At 33.9% G+C, this 22054-nt stretch overlaps 3 protein-coding genes and 2 long non-coding RNA genes across 6 annotated transcripts; 3 read left to right on the top strand and 2 right to left on the bottom strand.

Moving 5' to 3' along the window:
- The first annotated feature begins 901 nt into the window (after positions 1–901).
- On the top strand, positions 902–2774 carry LOC103853951 (vesicle-associated protein 1-4-like). Its single transcript, XM_033283986.1, has one exon. The coding sequence runs from the start codon at positions 1601–1603 to the stop codon at positions 2159–2161; it is 561 nt and encodes a 186-aa protein (XP_033139877.1). The 5' UTR covers positions 902–1600; the 3' UTR covers positions 2162–2774.
- On the bottom strand, positions 2307–5236 carry LOC103853952 (transmembrane emp24 domain-containing protein p24delta8-like). The gene is made up of 5 exons (XM_009130849.3): positions 4729–5236; positions 4322–4540; positions 4092–4168; positions 3298–3983; positions 2307–3116 (listed from the first exon to the last, which is right to left on the bottom strand). The coding sequence occupies exons 1-4, from the start codon at positions 5005–5007 to the stop codon at positions 3839–3841; spliced, it is 720 nt and encodes a 239-aa protein (XP_009129097.2). The 5' UTR covers positions 5008–5236; the 3' UTR covers positions 2307–3116; positions 3298–3838.
- Positions 5237–7609: 2373 nt separating this feature from the next.
- LOC103853955 (subtilisin-like protease SBT1.9) lies at positions 7610–18553 on the bottom strand. Its single transcript, XM_009130850.3, has 2 exons — positions 14380–18553; positions 7610–8239 (listed from the first exon to the last, which is right to left on the bottom strand). Exon 1 carries the CDS (start codon positions 17971–17973, stop codon positions 15790–15792), a length of 2184 nt encoding a protein of 727 aa, XP_009129098.1. The 5' UTR covers positions 17974–18553; the 3' UTR covers positions 7610–8239; positions 14380–15789.
- On the top strand, positions 9363–10816 carry LOC103853954. Of its 2 annotated transcripts, none has more exons than XR_004454883.1 (3): positions 9363–9583; positions 9876–10681; positions 10778–10816. It is a non-coding gene; the product is annotated as an uncharacterized LOC103853954 (long non-coding RNA). The 2 variants fall into 2 exon arrangements; XR_004454884.1 differs by having other exon boundaries at positions 9364–9688.
- LOC108870717 lies at positions 10845–15749 on the top strand. The gene is made up of 3 exons (XR_001957224.2): positions 10845–11096; positions 11162–13749; positions 14733–15749. It is a non-coding gene; the product is annotated as an uncharacterized LOC108870717 (long non-coding RNA).
- Positions 18554–22054: the final 3501 nt, after the last annotated feature.

Here is a 22054-nt window from a genome sequence, read left to right as displayed (position 1 = left end):
AAGGAGATGCCCCTAAGGTAATTATGAAAAAGGATCCTGCTTTAATAGTATAGATATTCGACGTCGTTTATTGTTGACGTTAAGTGAAACGACGTCGTTTTCAAATGAGATGAAACGACGTCGTTTTACACGATTTGAAATTAAAAATATGTAAACCTCTGGATTCGAACCCAGGTTGGTTGGTCAAATGGCAAGGTATTTTATCACTGGGCTACTGGCACTTTCAATGTACTTAATAACATGTTTACTTTTATTTGGTACATATTAAATATAAAAAATTCTCTAAAAACTTAATAAAATCTTTAAAATTCTAAAAAATAAAAAAATAAAGAAGATTTTTATAAAATTAATTTAGAAATTAAAATTAAAAATAAAATTTTATTTTTCTTTTTAAAAAATAAAAACTCTTCCAAAATTTTCTAAAAACTTAAAAAGATCTTTAAAATTCCAAAAAATTGAAAAAATAAAGAAATTTTTAATAAAATTAATTTTGAAATTAAAATAGAAAATAAAATTGTATTTTTTCTTTTAAAAAAATTAAAAAATCTTCCAAAATTTTCAATTTTTTAATACATTTGCTAAAAGTTGAAATTAATTATACACACATAAAAAGTTGATAATTCTAACTTTAATTTTTTGCATTTTATTATAATTTTTAAAAATTTGGATTTTTTTTTAAAAAAATGAAAATTTTGGAATTTTTTTGATTTTTTTAAAAAAATATATTTAATTTTAATTCAAAATTAATTTTATGAAATTTTTGGAAGATTTTTTTTATTTTTTTTTAAAGAAAAATAATTTTTTTATTTTTTTAAAAGAAAAATAAAATTTTATTTTCAATTTTAATTTCAAAATTTATTTTATAAAAAATTTCTTTATTTTTTCAATTTTTTGGAATTTAAAGATCGTTTTAATTTTTTAGAAAATTTTGGGAGAATTTTTATTTTTTAAAAATAAAAATAAAATTTATTTTCAATTTTAATTTCAAATTTAATTTTATAAAAATCTTCTTTATTTTTTTAATTTTTTGGAATTTTAAAGATCTTATTAAGTTTTTAGAGAATTTTTTATTTTTAATATGTACCAAATAAAAATAAACATGTTAGTAAGTACATTAAAAGTGCCAGTAGCCTAGTGGTAAAATACTTTGCCATTTGACCAACCAACCTGGGTTCAAATCCAAGGGGATACATATTTTTAATTTCAAATCATGTAAAATGACGTCGTTTCATCTCATTTGAAAACGACGTCGTTTCACTTAACGCCAACAATAAACGACGTCAAATATTTCTGTTAAATTTGTTGACGGCGTGCTAAATTGGCAAGTCAGCGAAAACATTGTTATTTAATTATAAATTTAATAAAAGTTTTGTGTTTTTTTGGTCAGCCCAATAGTCCATGTTTATGTTGGCAATTCGTGCAAAGTTTAGGTTTTTTTTGGCCGAATTCTCATATTCTATTACATTTGTTATTACTATTAGGAAAAGACTATATATATATGAGGTCTAATAGACTTCCTTACCAATCTGTCTATCACATTTGTTCTTTGCTGTACAAAAATTCATACTTACGTACTTAGCAAGACAACTGTGTTCTATCGATGCGAGTATTCTCTACCACGGATGTCCACCAAGTGTTCTTCAACTACCGAGGAGAGGAACTGCGTTACAGCTTCGTTAGTCATCTCATTGATGCTTTTGAAAGGCATGGACTCGATTTCTTCGTTGACAAATACGAGCAGAGAGGCAAAGATCTCAAAGATCTCTTTGCAAGAATCGAAGAGTCGAAGATCGCGCTGGCCATCTTCTCCACCCGGTATGCAGAATCAAGCTGGTGCATGGACGAGCTTGTGAAGATGAAGAAACTTTCGGATCAAAGAAAGCTCCAAATCATCCCAATCTTCTACAAAGTGAGTGCAAGAGACGTTAGAAAGCAGACAGGTGAGTTTGGTGAAAATTTCTGGACGCTCGCCAAAGCTTCTAGTGGAGATCAGATCAAGAAGTGGAAGGAAGCCTTGGAGTGTGTCTCCGACAAGATGGGTTTGTCCTTGAAAGACAAGAGGTACTTCCCACTCACACTCATACTCACTCGCATTCACACTAGCATTCACACTCGACTCAAACTCAAGACCGGTACTGAGCACATTCCATTACAACATTAGTTTTGCTTCTTCATTTTTTGGAGTTGATATGCATTATCATACTCCCTACATTATTATTTTTTTTAAATCAAAATCTTTACGATATTTTTGTTAAAACAAACTTTCAAGACAGACCCCTGCTTACACTCATTATTCCTGGTCTTGCTTTTTTTTTCTTTTTGAAAAGGTTCTTCGTCTTGATTTTTATACACTTTAATTACAACCACCTTTAATTACAACCACTCACATTCACACTCACACTCATTCTTCTTAGTCTTGGTCTTTTGAACACTTTAATTAAAACCAGAGAATCGTGATATTTATTTACGTTCAAAATGTGAAGGCTATTGTATAATTACTCTTTTGGCAGCTCTGAAGCCCATTTTGTCAAAGAGATTGTTAAGGAGGTCAAGAGAGTTATGGCAGCAATTAAATTACAGGAAGAAGAAGAAAATATTTTGGAGGAAAAAGGAGAAAGCTTGAGAATTGCATTCTCCATGCATGATTGTTTCAGCATTATTATTAACTGTTAGGACGTAGACATGGACCAATAGCTCTCTTTCCTGGAGACCCTCAAGAGAATCTAGAATATCGAGAAAACTTTAGCTTCAGATCAATGCCGCTTTTCACTTCATAGCAACAGAAATCTCAATTTTGTCTTAACCAGAGATAACCAATAAACATACTTTTTTGTCTGGAATAAGTTGTGTACTGAAAGATATAAGCTTATTTGTGATGGTATTTTAATTTGAGCGTGTGTCTACTACTTGTATGAGTTTATTTTTTCTGGAAGAAAGTTTACAAGTGACAAAATGGCAGGCCAGGCATCTTTGAGTTTGTGGATCTATTCAGTTCTTGCATTTTTTCTTCCCTAGTTCCACCAAACCAGAAGATACAAGGTTTGAGAGTCATCAAATGTCTTTCTTTTAATTTGATCAACGAAAGCTACGGTAAAAAAAGTTTGCTCTTACATCATCTGCCAGAACACAACATCAAGATCAGCAACAACCACAAGCAGGCTAGTAAAACATATCCAACAATACAAGCTATAATGAGATTCTCACATATATAAAAAAAAATAGTTTGATGTTATATAGATCGCATCATCCTTAGCACAAAAATAGCTATTAAAAGTAAGAATTTATAAGTGTGTGTACCTTAGCGTTTGCCGATTTTCTGAGCCGAAGCTGTTGCATAATCTAAACGGTGAGTTATGAGGTCTAATATTTCGAATCTGTTAAATGACTTGAATTAAGTCACTTGACTAACCAATTAACCAAAACAAGTTGACCATTCTGAACGGTGACATGGATTTGAAAGGGAACATGTCGAAGAGCAATGTAGAGGATTTTAATATATTTTTTAAAAAAATTCAAACTTTCTGATATAGCATAACTGCATAAATCATACTTCTCATACGAAGTTGCACCAATGACCTTAAATATTTGCACAAACCAGTAGAACATGATTCTTGGCCATATATGCATTTGTCGTTTTCCAACTGTTTAGGATGAGAAAGCAAATGAAAGAGAAAATCATTTAGGGAAAAAGGAGAAAGCTTGAGAATTGCATTCTCCATGTCTCTGTTGGTTTCAGTATTATCATCAAATGTTTTCAGCTGTATACTCAAAACCTTAAAGTTATATAGATTTTATAATGATATTTAGTCTTAACACAGTATGAGTATGTGTATACAACTTAGATGAGTTTCTTTTTCTCGAAGAAAGATTTCAAGTGCCAAAACTGTAAACCAGCTACCGATAAACAAACCCCGAGCGACAAGAAACTAAACCACGCCATTTTAGAATTTGTGGATCTATTCAACTCTTGCATTTCTGCTTCCCTGATCATGCCACCAAACCATAATATACAATAATAAGTATTAATCTCATCATCTCTAAAGCACCAAAAAAAACTAAAGGTATAAAGGTTTATAACGTTGTGTATTTACCTATCACGAAGATAATACATCTCATCGTGGATGGACTCAACAGTGTCGAATAACCTCTTAACCGACAACTCCATCATCTGCCAGAAATAACGTATAAGATCCATAACTAAACTAACATATATACATTTTGAAACCAAGATCAAAAGAGTCATACCAGAGAATGTGTATCCTATTTTTTTTTTTTTGTTGACTAACTTAAGACTGAAAGATTAAAAGACAAACGTACATACTTTGACTTGGCTCCTCTTTGGCACTTTAGACCAATCCTTGGAAGCAGCAGAGTGAACACCAGACATCCAAACAAAATCAATGGTCAATGTCGTCTCCGGCTTATGATCAACGGCGGAGATGCACGTAAAGTAATCACCGGTTTCAAACGCAGTAAACGAGAACTCTCCAGCCTCCACCTTAACCGCTTCGTGCAGCGTATTCCATTTTGGCGACACCATCTAAGAAAATCACAATAAACATTTTAAGTTTAATTTCAATACAAAGAATTCCGAAAATTTAGGAGCATTCGACATATGTATAATAATTTTTTAAAAAAGTATGGGGATAAAAGCAAATATTTCATCAGGCTATGTATGAAACAAACCACTGAGAGAGATCGAGGTGAAACGTTTCAGGAGCGTACTACCTTGGCGGTGATTTTGTGAGAATCAGGAAGAGGATGATCTTCGTTAGGGTTCACGACGAAGTATTTGCCAACGCTGATGGATTTTTCGTGAATATCCTCCGATATGCATTTCATCTGGCCAGAACGAAGCTCGAACTGCATTGATAGTGCTGTAGGAGACAATGACGCAACGATCAAAAGACAACCCAAGCTCTGACGAAGAAGATCCATGGGCGAGACTAGAGAGAGAGAGAAAGAGATAGAGAGAGCGCGTTGAAAAATAAACTTAATTTGGGTCATATGATTGGGTTAGTATTTTATTAAGAGACTCTTTTACTAATCATGTTTACCCCAAACTTAATCCAAATTCTAATATTATACTCCACTTTCTTAAGATAAAAATCTAGATATTATTACAGAAAAATCTAAATAATTAGGATAAAATAATCTAGATATTATGTTATAATTATCTAGATTTAGGATTAAAATATTCGAAATATTTTGTACTGTAGAGGCTATAAATATTTCCTGTATCTTCTCATTTTGTATCATCAAAAAACTATTTAAGTTCGTAACAATTATCAAAATAATAAAAAAGTCGCTTTTAAATTATAAAAAGCTTTATTCTTCACAAAGTTTCTTTCTTTCTTCAAACACTTAAACATTTTTTTTCATTTTAACAAAGTTTTCTTTCCAACATAAAGGTGGGTCTTTGCAGTATTCAAAGTTTTGGCCGTTTAGATCAGCTGCAGAGAGACATCCAGAGTCAAAACATTTAATGCCATGTGTACACGTTCGACTCGTTGAAATACGTGAACAAAAAGTTCTTGTTCAACGAAACTTGTCTTTCCTATTTTTTGCCACGAGTATTCTATGGGCTTTCTCGATTTTTTCGTTTGGATCCAAAAGCTTTCTAAAGCTACTTTCTTAAGGTCCATTTGAGCTTTTACGTATATAAAAATATACATACTTTTGAATAACATGATCCCCTGTAGCACAATACTTATTTCTTGGAGTTCAGGAACATAAAGGGTTTCTTCTATAGTTCCACTCTCTTCTTATTTTGTATCATCAAAAAACTATTTAAGTTTGTAACAATTATCCAAGTAATAAGAAATCTTCTTCTAAATTATAAAAAGTTTTCTTTTTTTACAAAGTTTCTTTCTGTCTTCAAACGCTTAAAAACTTTCGCCATTTTAACAAAGTTTTTCAGTCTAACAGAGAGATGGGTTTTGGCAGTATTCAAAGTTTTGGCCGTTTTAGGATAAGCTGTAGAGAGACACCGAGAGTCAAAACATTTAATGCCACGTATAAACGTATAAACGTTCGAATAGTTGAAACACGTGAATAAAAAATTCTTGTTCAACGAAACTTGTCTTTCCTATTTTTGCTGCGAGTATTATATGGGCTTTCTCGACTTTTTCGTTTGGATCCAAAAGCTCTCTAACACTACTTTCTTAAGGCCCATTTAAGATTTTACGTATATAAAAATATATATGCTTTTGAATAACATGATCCCCTGTATCACAAAAGTTATTTCTTAAAGTTCAAGAACGTAAAGGGTTCCCTCTATAGTTGCACTCTCTTCTCATTTTGTATCATCAAGAAACTATTTAAGTTTGTAACAATTATCCAAGTAATAAGAAATCTTCTTATAAATTATAAAAAACTTTCTTTTTTACAATTTTTTTTTTCTTTTCAAACACTTAAATACTTTCACCATTTTAACAAATTTTTTCATTCTACCAGAGAGGTGGGTTTTTTGAAGTATTCAATGTTTTGACCGTTTTAGGATAAGCTGCATAGAGACACCGAGAGTCAAAACATTTAATGGCACGTATAAACATATAAACGTTCGACTCGTTGAAACACGTGAACAAAAAGTTTTTGTTCAACGAAACTTGTCTTTCCTATTTTGCCGCGAGTATTCTATGGCTTTCTCGACTTTTTCGTTTAGATCCAAAAGTTTTCTAAAGCTACTTTCTTAAGACCCATTTGAGCTTTTACGTATATAAAAATATACATGCTTTTGAATAATATGATGCACAAAAGTTATTTTTTGGAATTCAAGAACGTAAAGGGTTTCCTCTATAGTTCTACTATCTTCTCATTTTATATCATCAAGAAACTATTTAAGTTTGTAACAATTATCCAAGTATTAAGAAATCTTCTTCTGAATTAAAAAAAAAACTTTCTTTTTTACAAAGTTTATTTCTTTTTTCAAACACTTAAAACACTTTCGTCATTTTAACAAAGTTTTTCATTCTAACAGAGAGGTGGGTTTTTGCAGTATTCAAAGTTTTGGCGGTTTTAGGATAAGCTGCAGAGAGACATCGAGAGCCAAAACATTTAATGCCACGTATCGAATCGTTGAAACACGTGAACAAAAAATTCTTGTCTTTCCTATTTTTACTGCAAGTATTCTATAGGCTTTCTCGACTTTTTCGTTTGGATCCAAAAGCCTTTCTAAAGCTACTTAGTTAAGGCCTATTTGAGCTTTTACGTATATAAAAAATGTACATGCTTTTGAATATTATGATCCCCTGTAGCTCAAAAGTTATTTCTTGGAGTTCGAGAACGTAAAGGGTTTCCTGTATATCAAAAACTCAATAGATGGTAAATGTACAATATTCGATTAGTTTTAACTTATAACATTCTAAAAGGTGGGACGTTCCATTCTTTGTGTTATAGTCCAAAACTCAAAATCTATGTCGTTTGTACAGAATAAAAATATATAAGTGATTTTGTTTGGTTCAGACTGAATATAGCAACTCTTCTTAAACACAGCTGAGAAGGTATTGTTGAAAAAAAAAGTTGGTTCGAGAAAACAAAAATATCCCTAAAATTCTTGACGTTATACTAATTAGTAATTACTGTGTGAACGAACAAAATATTTACCTTCTTAGAAGAAGAAAAAAACTTGAAATTAGATAAATATCTTAAAGGAAGCAAAGTTTTACAGATAATCATCACAATTGTCAATTCTAAAAAATAAAAATAGTAATAGAAACGGGGAATGCCTATAGTAGTGCAATATGATTATATGAACAAAACTACATTTGTTTACGTGTTAGGCTGAATGGTCCAAACATATCGAAGCATTCTTAATCCTGCTTTTCGCAACGAGTTCCCTTCGTGGGTCCCAAGAAATTGAGTAATGTTCTATGCTTGGCATCCTAGTGAATAATAATGATCCATTTGCGTATGCTATTATATCTCCATAGAAGACGGTTTTCTTTGCTACAAGGCTGGGAACAACTTATGCGACGTTACACAGTTCCCAAACTTCAGCTGGCCTTGCAAAAAGCTTCAGATAAACCCAGCAAACCATAATTTAGACCAGTTCAGTGTTGTTATGAAGTGGGCATCTGCAATACCAATGCATGTAATGGCTGATTTGATGGAGAGGTTCTTCTTCCCCAACTGACTGGATGTGTTGTACCATTGGTTGCGCTCCAAACCTCAGTTTGAAGAGATCCTCCATAAATGTATTTTATGATTCGAAAGTGTTATTCCCGCAAACGAGAGGATCCTAAAACCAGTTGAAACGTGTTTTAGTAATGTTGGTGGAATATATTGAAGGAGTTGAAGTATCTCAGCCAAGGGCAAGGGCACAAGAGCAGACACACTTTGAGCCAGCTCGAGCTAAGGCTAAGGCTCAGATGGATAGCAATGAGGTGCTGAGTTTGAAAGAAGTCTTGGAAGTATTTGCTTTTCAAACCTAAACCGAATAGAACGGACAATGGTCTTCAGATTTATGGGTTTGGGAATGTGATTGTGGTTATAGACTCAGTGAACCAAGACGGCTGGTTGCTTCTAACTCCTGATTACTTATTTAGGATATTATTAAATAAAATAAATAAATTAATTATATACTATTAAATAAAATAAATGAATTAGTTATATATTTTCCTTAATTTTATAAATTATAAATGCAAATGCTCTCATATGAGAGCATCGATTAGAGAGCATTTGGAGTGCATTAGCATTTAGTAAATGTTTTTCTAACAATTGTTGATTGGATAATGTAGAGCATAATGCTAATGTTAATGCTCTACCAATCGATGCCATAATTAGCTAAACCATTTTAGGAAATATTTTAAAAACGGCGTGGAGTTTTAAGGAAGGATCGCACTTCATGTCGTTGTTGATACGCATCGGTGTCGGGGAAGAGCTCCCGGAACAAGGAAGAGACTTTTTGTCAAAGTGCTTGGTTAAAGATCCCAAGAAGAGATGGACCACTATCCAACGAACATTTCCGAAAGACACTCTATAACTTCAAATATAAAGTTTTTTGCTCTCCAAAAAGTAATTTCAAAACTTCAAATTAAAAAGTAAAACTTTATATTTAAAGTTTCACTACTCAAAACTTCAAATTTGAAGTTTCATATTTTTATTTGCATTTTGGTCCCTACAATCACACATTATCTTTATGATTCATATATATATATATATATATATATATATATATATATATATTAATTTTTGTTTACAGATTTTAAATTTTATACATAAAATTAAATATAACTTTAAAATAAGATTTTAAATATTTAAAATTAGATATAGACAATAATAATATCTATAATAATAAAGCTGAGTTTTCTCTCACCTCAGCCCTCCACATCAGTACATAGCATGGGGCTTTTGTTGACACCTGTCCAAAAAGCTTAGCCAATCAAAACCTTTGGCAACAAACAGGTCATTCAGTATTGAGATGCGTTTTCTCCTACGCTTCGTTTTCTCTAATCAAAACTGTAGTCTATCATCTCGCTTCATATCCTTCTCGATGGCTCAGCCTTTCCTGTCACCTCTTTCCAAACTCCCCTTTCGCTTTGATTTTCTTCAGGCCCTAACCAGCAATCGAGCAATATATCAGGTTTCCTTTCTAAATCTAATACCCACCGCTCTACACTTCATTCCGTCGAAACACTTTCCAGGGTTTCTGTTTTGTTGTGTGATCATGAGACTCAAGAGATTGAAGGTAGACGACAAGAAGCTAATGAAGTATATAAAGACCCATGTCTTTAGATTGTCGAGTCTATATATGTTAGCTGTTGTCGGCTAGCTTGATAGACAAAAATATATATGTTAGCTATAAGATGATTTCTCTTACATATCAGTTTTTTTAATTTTCTGATTGTTTGTTCTTTGTGGATTTTGGCTTTCAGGAGCGACCTTATATGATTCTATGTCTACGATGAGGATGAGTTTGATGACCCCAAAACAAATATGAAACAAACGATGATATTTATTGATTACCGCCCAAGCTTCACTCTTTGTTTTGTTTTGTGTTTTTTTCCTTTGTTACACTCATGCTGATTACTTCCTAATTAATTGAGTTCTCTGTGGTTTATTATTTTTTATGTGTGGAAAGGATCTCACTTTGAGTAATAGCTCCAGCAAAAGGTACAACTTCTCTTTTGAATTTGATACTTGATCTGCTTTCATTACGGGGACTCCAAATCAACTTATATTAGGCTAACAATCTCTCTTGCCTGTTCAATTGCTATTAATCTCGATTCTGGAGAGTTTCTCGTCGTCAAACAGGTTAATTTGAAAACTGTCTGATTTTGAATACTGTAATTTTACTCTGCAATTTGTTTTAAAATTCCCCTCTCTCCCTGAAGTTTGATTCTTATGATGAGTTTTTCGGTGATCTGTGGGCTCTCCAAGCTCATTCGTTCTACATCTCATCACCTTAATTTGTTTAATTACTCACGTATTCTATAATTTTTTTGGGTGTTTACTCTAGCGTTATTATTGTTGTTTTTATTGACTGGATTTTAGTTGCTAATAAACATACATGTTTCTTTGTTGATATTGTCCTCCGACTTCTCTTTCATCATATTATCTTAGTTATTTTTTCTCTACAATGATTTGATTTATTCATGACTTTCCTACTTTTGTTCATCATATTCAGAAGCTGGAAAAGAAAGTTAAGCTTCTCAAGAATCACTCACATCCAAATATAGTTGTAAGCAATAAAAGCTTTTGTATTTCTTTCAATGTTTGATAGACCCACCACGTTTTTGTTTCTTTTGTAACTTTTATTCTTTTGTGGGCACTGAAGGTATTTACGCACATTGAGAGAATGAAACTTTGAACATCTTCTTCCATATCATACTATATTCCAGAGCGTCGAAAACCATGGCGAATCCTCAAGTTCTTTTGTATGAGTTGAACGTTGATTGGCGCAAGGAAATTGCAGAGGCCAAACGTCGGTGTCAGTGTTTTGGATAGATTTGCCAACCTCCTTTATATATGGTTCCTTTACTTGTATGATTAACGATTGTTAGTTAACTTTTTAGACACAGCAACATCCTTTATAACGTATGTGTTTTTAACAACTTAGCCACTACCGACCACCACTTCCAGACTTTGGAGGTCATGTAAGTACAACTATCGACATAAACTGATCTCAACTAGCCTTCTTGTCTTATTAATTATTTTGCAGGGAAGGGATAACCAGCCTGGTGATGACATGCTTGGAGCTGGAGCGGTTAAAACCAATCCTACTGATAGGTTTAACAGTTCATCGCCTGAGAAAATACCTGATGGTGATAACGCTGGAATGCTTTAAGAAAGTGCTGTCGGCCCTGCTCTTCCAACTGTTCTGTCTCGATAAATAAACAGATAAGAAATTAAGAATGAACCACTAATGGAGGAGAAGGTTGAAGGGAAGAAGCCACACATGACTTAACTTCACAGGCTTAGGAGAGCCAAAGGTCAGAATGGACAACCTCTACTCTTTCGCATTTCTGTTTTTAAATGTTTCCACTTTGACTTTGTCTACTGTTTCCTGAAATTAAACCAGCTGCTGGTTGTGTTTTAACTTTTAGTTGTAGTTGTTACAAGGGAAAGGTATTCGTTATATGTTCATAAATAAAAGTTCCTTTAAATCCTCTACACATAATCTGCTTTTATGTAGTTGAATAATAAACTTTAGGAATATCTAGCACAGACTGGGAACTACCAGCAAAAACATTGATTAATTAGTTGCATTATTGTTTGTTATGTGTCTGTGATATTTTTAGTAGTAAGAGTGCAACTAATATTGCAGCAATGCTGTATCAGTAGCGTACATGCTGCCCCACAATATGGGTGTTTACCAAATTGTGCCTCCCCACGTCAAATAGAAACCCAAAAACGCATCATAAATATTGATACAACAGTCTTTAATCCATTATATGGCCAGTACGGAGATTCAAGTTACATAGTAGGCTACCACTATTTCCACATGAGACTATCATTTCATCTGCTGAGTTTTCTTATAGTACCAAAGCTGACAAATGGGGCACGCCCAACAATTAGAGAAATATTACAAGCAGTTAAATAAAAAAAAGCAATCCCAAAAGGCTTCCAACAAATATATGAATTCCTTAACTCCCAGGTTTCAAAAAAAAAAAAAAAGAATGCCTTAACTCCCATTTTATTAACCAGTTTATGTGTTTTTTCATAACATACTTTCGTATCCTTCACTGCAATAGCACCATCTCTCTCACAAGATGACTAGAAACCCTTCCTCGAAGAACCGATCACTCACTCAAAGCTCCAAAAACACTCAGCGTGAAACGATCGCCGCGAGCTATGAGAAACTATCACATCCAACGCTACATCTAACGCTACACCTGAAGGACTGCACGAAACAACATTAATCCCATCGTGCTTTAATCACGGGCTTACCTCCAGCCTTGAAGACTATACCATCGGCTCATGCTAACAACAACACATACCACAATGCATTGTTGAAAGGCACAATATAGGAGGACGAGAAAGGTAAGATATTAATATCATATGTATGAGAACGTGTTCACATACTTGGCGTGTATGAAGCTCTATGGGCTCAGCTTCAAGCATGTAAGAAACGAAGCTCCATTATAGGTGGCAATTTATTCTGCACTACATGTTTTCTTAACTAAAAGTCAACTACTCTTAGTAACTTACAAGAGTACACAGAGCAAGCAACAATACACTCATTACAAATATTTACTTAGACAAACAACTGAACGAATATAACTTACAGATGAAACTACCCCTCCCCTCCAAACCCAACATCAGCCTATCAAGACACACTCCCTCCATAACATTAATGTAATAACATGTTGCCAATATAGTTCATAAACAAAATATAACAACAAATAGAGCCAAACATGAGTCACCAAATAGGTTTAAGCTGCTATCCCAAATCATCGGAAATCTAAAAACACAACAGTTATGCTGTAAAACAAACGCACATGAGAAATTAAACAAATTAAGCAAACCAATATGTAAATATATTTAGGAACTAGATGTAACCAAAGATATAAAACCTCGCGCGGAATAAAACATCATTTGTTGTTACATAATATATACTATTTATTATTTATGGCATTATTGAAACTATTTATATATTGTTTTAAGATTTAACTTTTTATAATTTTATCACATTATATTTGATTTTCAATTGATTTAGGGTGTGTGTATTAATTTATTATCGTGAAAAATTAGTTATTGTAATAATATTAAAATCTGATAATCTTAGAAATAAAATATTAGTTTACTTTACCTTAGATTTTCTTTAACTATATAAAATTGAAATAGAAATCAAATAAAAAAATTTAAATCATTATTTTTTTCTTAATTTTTTTCTTAATTTTTTAATTTAATAATTTTGTGTTCTCTAACAAAGAAAACGTTAATGATCTTTTCAACTCAAACCATCAAAATTTAATAAAGTTTACAATATATTTTTAGAATAAAAATAGATTAAATTTATTTTTTTCAGTACAAAGTAAATTTTATAAAATTAAATATTTTAATATAAATAGTTTTAGTGTAATTTTACCCGCCCGTAGGGCGGGCCAACCCCTAGTACAAAATAAACTTAACAACACTAATTTAAAACATAACTATTACACAAATATAAATATTACAACAACACTAATAGTCAGGTAAGTTTGATCCGAAACCTTCAAAATTTTCAAATATTGTCCAATTTTTTTTTGTTATACTGAAGATGGTTGTTGTTGTTGTTTTTGATGTCTTTTCGTACAATTCTTTATTGTTCACTAGGGCTGGCCCGCCCTACGGACGGGAAGTTATAATAAAAGTGATTTTATAATAATTTATGAAGTAATTTAAAATTATGATAGATTAAAAAATATTATAAACAAAAAAAAATAATGAAAGACTTATGAGATCATTATAATTATTATTTTTTGTTTTGAATTATAATGACAGTAAATTTCACTATTCTCTGATAAATAACATTATATTTTTAATATTTATTTTAATTCAAATGTTATGTTTTATAATATTTTTTTAAACTAACTTATTTAAGGGTTTTTTTTTGCGAATATGATTCAAAACTTGAAGTTATTCCTAAAGTAATTCATTCTTTTTTTTGTGATGTAATTGTATATTCTCTTTGTATGTATGTTTTGTAAAATTTTGTTAAGAGAAGTATATAATAATGTTTATGGGTTTTGAGAATTTTAGGGTGTCGAAGGATTATTTATGTTAAGATTAGTTATATTTGAGTTAAAAAATTTTAATGAGAGAGTTCATTGAATGATTTAATGTGATAGTCAATGAGGTTGCATGAATCCAACCAACTTCCATAACGGTTCCAAAATTCAACCAAGGGTAGAAGAAGCGGAATCAAACAGCCAAATACGATGCCTTCCAACTGACCTTGATCGGAATTCAGCGTGACCGGTGCAGCAAATCTTCATTGCCTGTAGGTTTGAACCGGAGTTGTTAAAACGCAGCAGATCTGTCTTTCATTCATCGATATTATTTTTGAAGAATAAGCTGTCTCATGTGGGACTCCCTCATGTGTTACCCTACAGCCCAAAAACCCAATTATGTTAAAGCCCAAAACACTGATCTGAAATATTTATTAACAAAAAGAGAAAAGCTCATTAATAATTGTGATTAAGTGAAACGGTGAGTATAATCCAACCTGGACACGTGTCGGCCTGTCAGGAACCAACTTTATTACGTGGCAAAGCAAGAGTGAGGTGAACATATTTTTATATAGATAGATAAATATCGAATATATTCACGAGTATTAATATCATCAAAAAGAAATTAGTCTTTTAGTAATATTTTATGTTTCTCTTTTACTTTCTTGTTCCGATCTTATGTATTTACAAGTATCAATATCACCTGATTTCAACAACTTTTAGCTCGCAATCTACAAAGTAAAAATGAGGAGAGTCATTTTTATTTTGAAATGCACTAATAGATCATATATGCATTAGGAAAATCATATAAGATAATATGATATTTTGTTTGAAGTTTAATATTAATTAAGTTGTTTTTATTTAAATTTTTATAGAATATTTTATTTATTAATATTATTGTAATATGTTTATATATGTGCTAGTTATTTATAAAAAAATATGAATTTAAATTAGTTATGACAAATATAAAGTCAATTTTATAAAATAAAATAATTTTAAAATTAAGTCTGAAATTTTACTTTTAGAAAAGAACACATTTTTCAGAGATGCTATAAGACCAATAAACCAATTGTAAGACATTGAATTGGTCAATCAAAAGTTGATGTTGAATAAAAAAAATAAAAAAGAGATGGACCGCTCAGATGCTTCTAAACCATCCATTCGTCGTAGCCGTCGATCTTGATCACGACGACATTGGTGATAGTAAGTAAAGAAATCGATGTTCAGGTGAAAACAGAGGACGTGTCCGAGATGCCCATTCGAATTCTACGATAGGGTTTCTGCTTCTTCCGATTCAGGAACGCAGTATCAACCTTTCGATTCGCCGGAGGAGAGGATTGCGAGTCTGGCGACTGATTTAATCCTTGATTGGTCTGTCACCAGTAACTGGGTCACCCACCCGTGTATGGTAACGGTTGTGATTAAAAAACAGAGTTGCAGTGAAAGGCTAGAGCTTCTTTTTTTTTTTAATGTTCATCCAGCTATTCAAAGATTAATTTATTGGTAAACTGTTTGTCAATATAGATACCAGTTCTTGTATTCTTGAGCTATGGTTTTGATTATATTCAGTATATGGAAATACCAGATTTGTTTTCATTATCCCTAGTCTTCAAAATTTACTTGTAAAATAAGTATATTAAGACTCTTGGACAAGGCTCGTGGCCACCACAGGACAGCTTACTTCAAACTTAGCGTCTTCGTCATCAACCCAACTCACAACTCCATAAACCACGTCCCCTCGCAACGCTCTCTGACTCTCCAACCTCACAGTGTAGCTTTGCTTCTCGTTTTTCTTGCTGAACATTACTCTCTTTGGCTCTATGACAACGTTTATACCTTTCAACCCTCTCACTCTCACGCTATAGCTTCTCTTTGCTTCCCCCACATTTGTCAACGTTCTTCTAACGATCTTAGGACCGTTTTGATCTGAAGTGAAGTATGCAATGATCGAAGGGTAATTGAGATATGGAGATGGGTGTCTGCACGCGTCGGATACATTTGATCTCGTGATGATATTAATCAATTTCCCGGACTGTTTAACCTCGTGACAAAGGAAGTTAATAAAATCTTGTGGGGATGTGTCATAGATTAAGCCAGGGCTCAGGACTCTGTCCGCACGCACGTGTCCTGCTCCAACGGCTAAAGGGTTGCTTAAAGTCAAAGCCGTTGTCATAATTGCTGATTTTATAGCCGAGGGACTCCAGTCTTGATGGACTTGCTTTATAAGCGCAGCGACTCCAGCTACATGAGGTGAAGCCATTGATGTCCCGGTTAAGAGATTGAATCCGCTGAACAACGGTCGCGCTCTAGTACCCGCCACTGGTTTAGCCGGTGGCCAAGCTGAGAGTACGAGTGTCCCAGGAGCTAAAATGTCCGGTTTGAGGATCTGAGGGAAGCTTGCGAACGGACCTCTCGAGCTGTAACTGTCTACCTCAGGTGCTGGTTTTGTCCCGATCACCGTTTTGCGAAACTCCAGCTTCGCGGTGGAGTTGTTGTTGTATCCTGATGCGTAGCTTTTGATAGCTTCTCGGTGTTTCGAGCTGATGAATGCTACCGGAAACTGGAACTTGACTGTGTCTTGCTCCGCAAGTAACCTGTCTGTTATTATTACCACTGCAGTAGCTCCAGTGGATCTGGCTTGTTGAATGTTTCCGTTACAGACAATGATCCTGCTCACCAGAGTCTTGTTTCTTGCATCGCAAGACTCGACGTACGTTACCGGAAAGTGAACCGACGGGAACTCTCCGGGAAACAGAGACGGAAAACTGAAACTAACTCCGTTTCCCAACGTTAAGATCCCTCGAAACTCGCGACCGATTGTCCCCGCTCCAACCGTCATAACCCACGGTGCTCCGTTAATCAAACTCCAGTAATACGGCCCGTCGTTACCACCAGACGCAGCAACGAAAACGCCTTTTTGAACCGCTGCAAACGCTGCGACTGCGATTGGATCGTTTTCTAGACCCACATCGTCGTCCTCATCAATGCTTAGTCCCAGTGATAAAGATATCACATCGACTCCATCTCGAACCGCTTGATCAATCGCTGCGATCACGTCTGACGAGTAGACGCCTTCCTCCCAAGCAGCTTTATACATCGCTATATGTGCGTGCGGCGCGATTCCTGAAGCGGTTCCTTGCGCGTAAGAGAAGTAAGACGCGTTTTTGACGTGATTCCCAGCCGCAATGGCCGCGACATGAGTGCCGTGTCCGATTGTATCGTAAGGTGAAGAGTATTGATCCTTCTTGGTACCTCTCAAGTTAGGGTTGTTGGCGAACAAGCCCTTGTTGAAAACCCTGGCACCGATTAGTTTCTTGTTGCACAAGGAAGAGTAATTGAATTCACATTTGCCTTTCCATGTAGAGGGGACCGAACCAAGCCCATCGTCATGAAAGCTGGGGTGGTCCGGCCAGATTCCGGTATCGACTATACCAATAACCGTACCGGCTCCATAACTCGAGACCGGCCATGTACCGGAATTTGAAGCAAGACCGATGAATTGTGGAGAGAAAGTGGTTTGGAGCTTAACCGGTAAATCTTTGGTGAAAGAGACATACCCGGGTTTGTGTTGAAGACGTTTGAGCTCGGAGTTGGTGAGAACCGCGCTAAACCCGTGAACCGAATCCGTATAAGCGTAGAGAATCTTTGGTTTTCTTCCGGTGGTAACCGAAGTAAGAGTCGTGGAAAACCAGCTCTGGTGATCGGTAAAAGGTGCCGGTTTGGCGGATAAGTCCATGTGGATGATGAAGATAGAGGTCTCCGTTGTTGCTGTGGTTACGGAGAAAGGGATGAGAAGAAGAATCATGACAGTGATCGCCATGTGTGAGAGCACAGCTTTCTCTCTGGTCTCTCAAGAGTCAAGAAGACTGTGAGAAGCTTGGTCTTAATGTAATTAAGAAACTGGATTGTTTTATTTTTTAGGTATGACACAAAAGTTGTAGGGAGAGATTGTAACCTTTTTGCTTCTCTTTTGCTTTTGCTGTTAAAAATAGTATTAGGTGGTGCCGATGGTGTACAAACACATCTCATCATCATTGTTTCTTTTGACTTTTTCTTTTCTACCGGCCTTATTTACAAATAAGTTTCTGAAAATTGATGTTTTTTTTTCTTTTTTGAAACTCCTGAAAATTGATGTTTATACGCATTCTTTACTAGATAAACTCTTATAAATATCAATGTTAAAAAAATTGTTAGGCAGTGAATAAACTTCTTGTAGAAGACTATTGTTTATGCAGACTTTTTGAATGTTTATACCAAAATTTTAAAGGGGTTTTTGCCAAAACTAACCCACAACTTGATTTTAATTCCAAACTTATACCCAAACTTGAATCAAATACAAAACTAACCTAAAAGCCTAGTGCAATTACAGCTCAGCCCCTTGTGACCAAACAAAAAACAGAAGCCATTTTTACGAATATAGCCCCAGTAAATCGTCTGAGTCGTCTGAGATGTTGGAAGTCGTCTGGACGACTGAAGTGTAAGTCGTCTGGACGACTGAAGTGTAAGTCGTCTCGTACCAGTTTATTTTAAAAATAATTTATAAATCTTGTAAAAAAATATTTTGATGCGTAAAAAAATAAAAATCAAGTAATTATAAACAGTTTTAACTGATATAAATTAAGATATGATAAAATTGATTTGTTTTGAAGATATATGAGTGGAAGTAGTGAATCATGAAATACTTTGGTTTAGGAGTTTGGCAAACATATGTTGTAGTATTGTATGTATTGTTAGGGTTAGATTTTGGAAAACTAAAATGTTTTTTTCAAAAATTAGTTTTCACCTATATGTGTTTATTTCTGTGTATAGTAAACACTTTTCAAGTTTGATTTGGTTTTATGAAGTGTTTAATTAGATAATTAAGTTTAGGGGTTATGTTTAGGGTGTGGACGACTTATATTTCAGTCGTCTGTTAAATAATTTACCCGGACGACGTATATTTCAGTCGTCCAGACGACTTACTTGTAAGTCGTCTGGAAAGTCTTCTATTTTAGTTTCCCGCTAAAAATATTTAATTTCCCGCTAAAAATATTAAACTCTTCTGGACGACTTACATGTAAGTCGTCTGTTTTAATTTCTTCACCAGACGACTGAAATGTAAGTCGTCCAGGAAGTCGTCTGAGTCAAAAATATTTAATCTAATTGGATTTTTTGTCTCCCTATATAAAGAAAAATTTACACATTCTCTCTCCTCCTCTCAAATGGCTGCAACAAAAATGTAATGTTCATCATTCTAAAACTCTCCAACCTCTCTCTAATCTCTTTGACTTGAAAACACCAAACTTTATATGAATTTTTCAGTTTTGTCTCATGTATTTCTTACTAATCTATCTCTTTTGCAGGTTTTTAATCAAATGGTACTCATCTTCCACTAATTTAGAGGTAGATCTATTAATTTTAGATATGTATTTTTGTGTGTTCTATAAATGTAGATTTATCTAATCTTCCACTCATTTTCTCTATTTTTAAGTCATTTGAACGTTTTTGAATATGCAGGTTTTTCAGATCTGGATTTGATGTGCAGGTTTTTCAGATCTGGAAGACTTCTGGGACGACTTACCTGTTAGTCGTCTGGAAGTCGTCTGGAAGTCATCTGGAAGTCTTCTGACAAAGTCGTCTGGACTTCCAGGAAGTCGTCTGGACTTCCAGGAAGTCGTCTGGACTTCCAGGAAGTCGTCTGGACTTCTAGGAAGTCGTCTGGATTTTTCTGAGCGTTTTGGTAAGTTCTTATGTCTGATTTTTCTTCATTTGGTAACTTCTTGTTGTATAAAGTTCTTACTTTTTTCCCAAACTAAAACTCTCCAAACCCACTCTAATCTATTTGACTTGAAAACACCAAACTTTATATGAATTTTTCAATTTTGTCTCATGTCTTTGTTACTAATCTATTTTTTTTTTGCAGGTTTTTAATTATTTGGTACTCATCTTCCACTAATTTAAAGGTAGATCTATTATTTTTAGATATGTATTTTTGTGTGTTCTGTAAAGGTAGATTTATATAATCTTCCACTCATTTTTTTCTGTTTTTAAGCCATTTGAACGTTTTTGAATATGCAGGTTTTTCAGATCTGGATTTAATATGCAGGTTTTTCAGATCTGGAAAACTTCTGGGACGACTTACTTGTTAGTCGTCTGGAAGTCATCTGGAAGTCGTCTGGAAGTTGTCTGGACTTCCTAAAAGTTGTCTGGACTTCCTGTAAAGTCGTCTGGACTTCCTGTAAAGTCGTCTGGAAGTCGTCTGAACTTCCTAAAAGTCTTCTGGCAAAGTCGTCTGAACTTCCTGGAAGTCGTCTGGACTTCTTAGAAGTCGTCTGAACTTCTTAAAAGTTGTCTGGTGTTGTCTACTCAAGTGGAATCCAAGCTTGTCTTTGTAGATGAATGATCTATAATAGTTTTGTTTGTGATCTGTTTTATGAATTGCATGTATACTCTTTTAGTTGTGAATTTTTTGTAAAATCAGTAATAATGTTTTCCAAGATGTATTAAATGTGCTAACAATGTGTTTACACATTTACAAATCAATGAAATAATAGACTTCAGTTGCCTTTTTCTTATCTTTGGATCTCTCATATGCAATAATAAACTCCAATGGCCTTTTTCTCATCTTAATAAACAAGAATGTTGGTAAGAGATGGAAACAAACAATAGTAACTAGTCAAAGCATATCATATTTTTTATAAGTTTGCATTGAAAAACTTAGTCAAATTTAGTAAAACTAAGGGAGAGAACATATTTTGTAAATATGAGTTTTACATATCTTGAAGTTACTTATCACTCTTAAAAATACAAGTTATTCAAAAACTAACGTAGAAGACTTAAAAACTAGTGGAGAAGACGCGGACGACTTCAATCTAAGTTGTCTAGACGACTAAACTATATGTCGTCTGGTCAACGCAGAGGTTATTTTTGCAATTGACTTTGAAATCTGTTATTTCGGACGACTGAAAGTTAAGTCGTCTACTATTGTTTGGTTAAAAAAAAAACTCCAAAAAAGCTAGACGACTTACATTTCAGTCGTCAGAGGTTAGTTTTGCATTTGACTGGATTATTTCAGAAGTTTGACTTTTTGGACGACTTACGTTTCAGTCGTCTAGTGAAAATTAAAATAATAATATTTTTTTAAAGTAGACGACTTAAAGTTAAGTCGTCATAGGTTAGTTTTGCAATTGAAAAAAAAAACGTCAAGATTTAATTATATACAGACGACTTATAATTCAGTCGTCCACGAGACGACTGAAATGTAAGTCGTCCAGGATTTACGAGGTTTGACCAGAATCTCGGAAAAAAATCCTGGACGACTTACAATTAAGTCGTCTGGTGGACGACTGAATTATAAGTCGTCTGTGTATAATTAAATCTTGAAGTTTTTTTTTTCAATTGCAAAACTAACCTATGACTACTTAATTGTAAGTCGTTTACTTTTAAAAAAATATTATTATTTTAATTTTCGCCAGACGACTGAAATGTAAGTCGTCTGGGGAAGTCAAACTTCTGAAATTATCCAGTCAAATACAAAACTAACCTATGACGACTGAAATGTAAGTCGTCTAGGTTCTTTGGAATTTTTTTTGAAACCAAACAATAGTAGACGACTTAACTTTCAGTCGTCTCAGGTTACAGATTTCAAAGTCAATTGCAAAAATAACCTCTGCGTTGACCAGACGACTTCCAGATAAGTCGTCTACAGCCAGACGACTGAAAGGTAAGTCGTCTACAGCCAGACGACTTCCCAAGTAAGTCGTCTGACGAACAGATCTGGAAAAAAACTCGATGTCATACCTTAAATTAGTGAGATAAGTTCCTTAGCATACATAAGGCTTCTCCAAGCACACAGAATCACAAACGGAAGTCACCCACCCATAATCGTTAGCTTCTATGACTCTATGAACCATGAAAATTTT

This window comes from Brassica rapa, chromosome A02 (genome assembly GCF_000309985.2).
Source record: "Brassica rapa cultivar Chiifu-401-42 chromosome A02, CAAS_Brap_v3.01, whole genome shotgun sequence".
NCBI classification, from domain to species: Eukaryota; Viridiplantae; Streptophyta; class Magnoliopsida; order Brassicales; family Brassicaceae; genus Brassica; species Brassica rapa.
Note: the sequence above shows the minus strand (reverse complement) of the source record. Positions and strands in the feature narration are given on the sequence as shown.